Here is a 7362-nt window from a genome sequence, read left to right as displayed (position 1 = left end):
GTGCCCACTTACTATCTCATACACACCAGGTACTATATTATGCCCCCAATTACAATCTCGTGTCCCTTAGTTACTATCTCGTTCCCACCACTTGCTATCTCATGCCCACCACTTACTATATCATACACACTAGTTACTATCTCGTGCCCACCACTTACTATATCATACTCACCAGTTACTACATTGTGCCCACCACTTACCATCTCGTGTCTACCACTCACTATCTCGTGCTCACCACTTACTATTTTGTCCCAAAAACATACTATTTTGTGCCAACCAATTACTATCTTCTGCTCACCCATTACTATCTCTTGCCCACCAGTAACAATTATATGCCCACCACTTGCTATCTCTTGCCCACCAATTACTATCTGTTGCATACGAGATAGTAACTGGTGCACATGAGAAGTCATTTTTGTGTTTTTTTTTTCTTACTTCAAAATCCCTTTAGACTCTCTGTATCTTTGCACTTTTCCTGAATTTGTTTTTTTCTCATGACAAAAAACTATATCAGGAAAAAATAATTAGCATCAACTTTTTCACATATTTTTTATTTGTTTAAATCCGTCTCTGTCTTAGTTTGCCATCTGACTCCAAATCTGAGAGTTCAAATGCAGATTATTCTTCCACGTCTGTGAATGGTACCAGAAAATTAAGACAGACATCAAAATAACTAACTAGGCTAATAAGATTTGAACGCAAAATAACCTTTGGCACCCTGTGAAGCACATATTCTAATCCCACATTAGAAGGGAATAAGCTGCTAAAGGATTATCAGGGGTCAGTCTCTCTTCCATAATGCTTCTGTTTGGTCTGATATGGGCTGGAATGTAAATTTTTGCCTTTCAAATGGGATTAAGTTTAATCAAAAGCTGTTAAAACTCTGCCTTTGGCTTTAGGAGTGCTCCGTTCCACAAACACTAATCGGTAGTGATTATGTTACTATGCACTCAGTCTGGTATCCAAGTTGACCGCCATGGCAACAGTTGGTGGAGGAGAAAATTTTCTGATTTCTCCACACCCACATGCCGAGCCAGAGATGCAATATGAAGTCCGTGTTACGTAACAGCAGTCCTGTCTCCATGGTGGTTCAGAAGCGGCAGCACTCACTCATGCTTCGCCCGCATGATCACTTGCATAATTACAAGGCCTGCCTCAGGTGATGAAGTCTCCAATCATACCAGAATCTGTAAGTTAATATACCAGAGTCCTGCTCTCACTGACTTCTGAGCTTCTGCTTTGGTTATTTTCGCAAAAACTCAGCCAATATTTTGCATTTTCTCTCATAAAGCTTTTCAGTTTGATGTGCCATGGAGTCTGAGAATTGCATTAAACCTAAAGTACAGCACTTTATTTGCACTAAATCCTTTGATGCCTCAAATATATTAATGTTTTTAATGCTTGTATATTTTGTAAAACATTATTAAAATAAGAATGTTTCACTAAGAAAAAAAAAATCCCCCAAACTATTAATGTAGAGGCAAGTTCAAGGTGCATCATAGCAATAAAAATGTCAGTAAAAGCATCTGTAAACAATGACACTGTTTTGTGCTTTAGAGGGTTTTTTTTTTTTTGCATTGTTGGTAGCTTTCTATTTCCTTGTCAAGCTTCAGCAAAGTATTCAAATTTTTCTAACTACCCTATCACCATCCATCAATCTGTGGAACTGGACGTATGCTGGTTTTCTACAACCACAGATTCAACGGTTAACTCAGTCAGTAGGAGATTTTCAGTGAAAGATGAATGTTTCTCTGTCCTCGTGTCAAACATATTTTATTTAATTTGATCTGCAGTTTATTGGTTTTGAGCTTTTTAGTGGTTCAAATGACCAACATAGGTCAAAGCAGTCAGTAAAACAGTTATGTTTTCTTTCTATTTAAAGGTAAACTGAAACAGAAGGTTGTCTTTTTTTTTGCAGTTAAACTTTTTAATGTTATTTATCCACTGTAGGGAATTGTGTTCTCTTCAATATTTTTTTTCAAACACGTATGTTACACCTCTAACAATAATACAAAAAAGTTGAGCTGCCATCTGTTTAATTAGTTAGAAGTTTCATAGTTAATGATCACAGTCTCATTCTGTTCCTTTTATTATCTCCTGAATCACTTTGAACTGGACGGATCACATTCTTCTTCTGGCACACCAAAGGGAGGTGCAGAGAGGCAAGGAAATAGTTGGCAGTGATGACTTAAAAGTAGAAAAACATTAAATAAATGTGCTTAAAATATAGGAGTAAGATAAAAACCAATACTGCTTTTAGAGGCAAAGTAAATTATTTTAGCAATGAACACAATTGTTACACAGAGAGGGGATTTCTCTGGGCCGTCCAAAAACACGCTTCGTAGGTTAATCTGTGTCTAATTGCCCCTAGGTGTGCATGTGGGTGTGTGTTTGTCCCTGCAACAGACTGGCGACCTGTTCCGGGTGTACCCTGCCTTCACCAAACAGTAACTGGGTTGACTCCAGCAAACCCGTGACTCCAAAAGGGATTCAGCGAGTTCTGGAAGTGGATGGAGAGAAGCACCATAACAGTGGGGACGGAGCAACTTATAAAAACAGCATTAAGGGAAGCAAAACCAGGCTGACAAAAGTGAAACAGGAAGTAAAGTTGGCTGACACGTTAAACACAAAACCCCAAAAGATAGTGAAAGACGCACAAGTGAAAACAATGACAAACTACATTTTCGGTTCTTGTATATAAACAGGGGCATGTACTCCACAGGGAAAAAAGTTGCAGTATCAAAATGTGATTTAAGTGAAAGTAGTCGTACTTTGTGTTACCTGATTAAATAGTCTCTAACCCTACAGGCTGTGAACTAGTGGGATACTTCTGAGCTGATGGAAAAAGAAGCATTTTTTCATTTTATTTATGATCTGACTCTGAAGGAAGTTCTGTCTTGAAAAACTGCGGATTCTCTCTCCACCACATCCAACTCATTCTTCATTCATGTCAAGTTGCTTGGTCACGTGTCAAAAATTCTTCTGCCACAAACTTATTTGGGAAGTTATTTTTTTAATAGAAAAGAACCAATGAGGACACAGAAGAGCAACCTTCAACTTCAAAATAAAAGAAAACTCAATTAACCCAGGAATTTTGGCTCAAAATGTGGATTTATTGCAACATTTGTTCCCACACACCAAGCATTCTCTCCACAGAATTCACCTACTAATTTTACAAGGGCGTTGCTAATAAAGTTTCTTAAACGTTGAATTTACTTTTATATAGAAGTATCATTTTTTGTGACTGTTTTCTAATATTTATTTATCCGTCACAAAGTCGGACGAGGCTGAAGTTGTCGTCAAGTATTTTAGCTTCCATTTTGACAGTTATGGGTAAAGGGAAAAATCTGTATCACATTTTAATAATTCCTAAACAAAATCTAATTTACAAATTAAGTTTAAGGCGGCTGCAGATATATTTTATAAATGATGAAGATAAACTTTACCTTTGAAAGTTAGGGGAAGCTGGAACCAAAATAAATAAAAAAATCAAGCCTCATTCAGGTCGGTCCATGAAAATGTTGTCTAGCATTAAACTGGTTCTGACCTGAGTAAGAGAATTGGATTATTTATTTTCCTTTTCAATTTTATTGCTAAATGTGTTGAAATCGCCTAAATTGTGATTAAAAGCTACAGCTTGAATCAAACTGAACTCTTTGAATTAACCAAAAAAGCTGATATTTTTTAAAAATCATAGTTTTACAAACCGTTGTATACTTAAAATATTATTGGAAAGTTAATTCAAAGTTGAAAAAAACAGTTTGACATTAGGAAGACATTCCTTTCCGTCACTCCCTAGCAAAACCTGTTTAACCTGCCATTACTTGAGAGACTTGTGCAAGACGGGACTAAAGGAGACAAAGAGTCGGCGACCGTCAGGCAACACGCATGAAAGCAGAATCATTTGATGGTGTCTACCAAGGAGGACATGGAGGCTGACGGCACAGAGGACATCGAGTCCCTGATGGAGGACATGGACTACATCCCCGGTCACTTTCACCTGGATCTCAATCTAAACTGTGATCCTGTTGGACCCGCAGTGCTGCGACACAGAGACACCTACCTAAAACAGGAGAGCCTCCAAGCTGAGCTGGAAGCTGAAGCTGGAAATCTGCAGTACGCCGTTCGAAACCTGTTGGGACTGCTGGCGTTTCACCTGGATCAGCTGGACAAAGCTGAGGAAATATTCAGGTGATTTGACACTTAGATCCTCAATTTGGACAAATATTTATCAATGTTGAATGAGTTCTGATTGTAATTTGTGGTAATTAAAATCGTCTTAATAAAGAGTTTAGTTTTGTGTGAATCCATCAGAACTAAGAAAAGAGACACTGATAATATTTTGAGTGACACAATCTGCAGAATCATGAGCAGAACCTGACAAATCTGACTTTTGTACACCATAAGGCACATGCTTCTTGCTTTAAAATGACGACAATGTGAGATTAACCACACTTGCGTAAGAACTGATGTTTTATTGATAATAAAAAATGCTATAGAAACCATTAATCAAATACAATTTCCTTCTTTTGCAAAAATAACCAGAATTTCTATTTATTTAGGAGCATTTGTAAAGAAGACCCTGGAAACCTGAACGCCTGGGCCAACCTGGGCTATGTGTATGACAGGCTGGGGAGAGAGCTGGAAGGAGGGGAGTGTGTGGACAAAGTGTCCCAGCTGATGGGTGTTGATGGAGGAGAGGCATCCAAGGAGGAGGTCAGGGTGATGGCTGCCCGCTGCCTGGCTGAACAGGCGTACGTTTATCCGTACGATGTGGAGCTGGATAATGAGGATGAGCTGAGGGAGAGGCTCATGTCCGCCCTGACGCTTTACAACCGAGCTTTGTGTTATGGAGATCATCTGGTAAGATTTTGATGACATCATTTTAAAGATGAAGATCATTTTCAAATGGAATTTGAGTTTATTATTTTAGCCTTAAATTGTTTGTAGTTCATAAAATCATTTTCTAGTCCTAGGAACGTTTTATTTTAAGGAAATAATTAATTTAAAATGGCACATGTCTCAAAGTCAAGGCCCGGGGGCCAGATCCGGCCCTCTGGATAACTATATCTGGCCCTCCAGATCAAAATATTTTACGTAACTTTTCAGCAGTTGACACGATCAGCGTAATTCCAGTGGATTTTGAAGGAGAAAAGCCGCTTTTCTCCTTCAAAATCCACTGGAATTACGTTGATCATGTCAACAATTTAATAAGATTTAAGTTGATTTATTCTGGAATAATATTCCTGCCTGTTTTTATTCATAATTATGTTAAAATAGTTACTTTTTCAGAGTTTTAAAAATTTAGTTTTAGTGCGATTAAGTTTGACACCCCTATGAAATGACGATCTCTTTTTTTTTTTTTAGATACCATTGGAGGAAAAGCGGAGCTGGTACTTTAAAATGGCAACAATATATATCAGGTTAGCATAATTTAAACTAGTTTCAGTTTTCATCAACCTCTCTTTACACATTGTGAAAATATTTACGCTTTTTCCTTTTCATTCAGGCTGGACCAGATAGTGAAGACTGAGGAGGATTCAGAGTACTCCAGACTCCCACACTATAATAAAGGACTCAAACTCCTAAAAGAAACTTTGGAATCGAAGAAACTGCAGCACAAAGGTGAGGAAATGAAGGAGTATTATGGTTTACTCAGTTTGACATGATTGATGGAAAAATGTATTTCTTCTGACAGCTCTGGCTTGGTGTTATGTTGGCATCATGCTGGAAAGGAAGAATGAGTTTGCTTCCGTTCCCATGTCCGTTCACGACTGTGGATTCTCAGCCTCCGACCCTTTGACCTGCTATGGAGCTGTGAGTTGCTTCAACCATCGAAACTGTATTTTTTGGTGCCACATTTAACGGGACGGATTCTTTCTTAGGCCATAAATCTGGCCAGTGAGGAGGCATTCACCCTGAACCTTCTGGCCAAAGTTTTCCTTATTCTCAGCAAACACGAGATGGCCACAGGGATCTGCAATATGGCTCTGAATGTTCTGCCAGATCCAGAGCTCAACTGGCAGGCTTACTGCACCCGGGCAAAGGTATCGTAGTGTGTTAATCCATCAGGCAGCTTTTGAGAATTTGCGTTCATACGCCAACAACACCAATATGTGCATTTTTTTAGATCAATATGATCCTCTACGTCAAGGATCTTGACAGAGTAAAGAATGGACAAGGTGGACTTCCAGACCGGCAGAAACTAGCTGAAGCTAGAAAAGACCTGGACAAGGTGCTGGCTGTACGGCCCTGTTTGAGAACTCATCTGGAGATGGCTCAGGTAAATACATTTTTACACTTTTTTTGCAGTTGCTGGACATTGTTTTATTTTCTGTTTTCTGTCTCAGATCTACTACTACATGGGTGTAGATGCTCTCCAGGAAAGTCTTCTGGTGGACGAGAGCGCCATGGACAGAGCCTTGGTGTGTTTGTCTCATGCGCTACAATTCGAGATGGCCGACAGCTTACCGGATCTCCACATGCTCAAGGGGCGGTGCCTCCTCATGAAAGGCGAGCAGCAGAACGCCGCAGATTGTTTCAAAAAAGCCATGGATTTAGAGAGACCTGGGAGTACAGACACGGCAGCCTTTCGATGCCTCCTGCAGGTGCTTCTGACTCTGTTCATACAGGAGGGCCCTGATCCCGGCGCCGCCATCGCCCAGCTGGAGCAGTGGGTGCAGAAGGCAGAGGAGAGGTACCCTCCAGAGAAGGTCAAGGCTGAGCTGAGGTGTCTTTATAGAACGCACACGGAAGACGTTGCAGAGCTGTCAAAGGCTCTGATCCGGACAGGACGAACAGATCTGGTGAGAAGATTCCTGGAGGCGCTGGTGCCAAAACAGAAAACAGAAAAGAGGAAAATAGTTAAATCTTTCTCTTATACATAATATGGAAGAGCACAACAATAAAACAAAATTATTCAGATGTCTTAACATCAAAAAACTACTCAAGGACTTCTTTTATTTTTCAACTGTGAACTGTGTGGACTGGACTGTGCTCTGCAGTGAGAGAATGCTATGACAATAATGACCACCAGAGGGGGCTGAAGCTCATCTATCTAAAAGGCTTTTGTAAAGAATAAGTTATTATTTAAAGTTTGAAATGTAAAAATTATGAAATTTGAATAAAAATGTAAATTCACAAGCTGTTTAAATAATTAATCTCATAAACATGTGTTGAAATGTGTATCTGGTTTATGAAAATGATAATTTTAGGGGAAATCTGACAAATCAGGCATGAAAATTGATGAAGCACATGAATAGAAAATAGAATGTAAAGTAAGTTATTTTAGATTTCTAAGTAAGATAAAGACCCAAATACTTTATGTCAACAACTAATGTGCAGTGTTTGTATTGCTCTTTT

At 39.1% G+C, this 7362-nt stretch overlaps 1 protein-coding gene across 1 annotated transcript; it reads left to right on the top strand.

The window, feature by feature from the left end:
• Positions 1 to 3865: 3865 nt before the first annotated feature.
• ttc22 (tetratricopeptide repeat domain 22) lies at positions 3866 to 6945 on the top strand. Its single transcript, XM_024279165.2, has 8 exons — positions 3866 to 4191; positions 4563 to 4863; positions 5368 to 5423; positions 5510 to 5625; positions 5699 to 5817; positions 5886 to 6047; positions 6131 to 6283; positions 6351 to 6945. The coding sequence occupies exons 1-8, from the start codon at positions 3908 to 3910 to the stop codon at positions 6885 to 6887; spliced, it is 1728 nt and encodes a 575-aa protein (XP_024134933.1). The 5' UTR covers positions 3866 to 3907; the 3' UTR covers positions 6888 to 6945.
• The last annotated feature ends 417 nt before the right edge of the window (positions 6946 to 7362 follow it).

The sequence above is a fragment of the Oryzias melastigma genome, linkage group LG4 (assembly GCF_002922805.2).
Source record: "Oryzias melastigma strain HK-1 linkage group LG4, ASM292280v2, whole genome shotgun sequence".
NCBI classification, from domain to species: domain Eukaryota; kingdom Metazoa; phylum Chordata; class Actinopteri; order Beloniformes; family Adrianichthyidae; genus Oryzias; species Oryzias melastigma.
Note: the sequence above shows the minus strand (reverse complement) of the source record. Positions and strands in the feature narration are given on the sequence as shown.

Excerpts from the sequence above, each read along its gene's own strand:
- ttc22 (XM_024279165.2), top strand. The coding sequence starts at position 3,908 with ATGGTGTCTACCAAGGAGGACATGGAGGCTGACGGCACAGAGGACATC. Across the intron at positions 5,818-5,885 it reads CTTTGACCTGCTATGGAGCT|GCCATAAATCTGGCCAGTGA; the intron begins GTGAGTTGCTTC and ends ATTCTTTCTTAG. Across the intron at positions 6,048-6,130 it reads CTTACTGCACCCGGGCAAAG|ATCAATATGATCCTCTACGT; the intron begins GTATCGTAGTGT and ends GCATTTTTTTAG.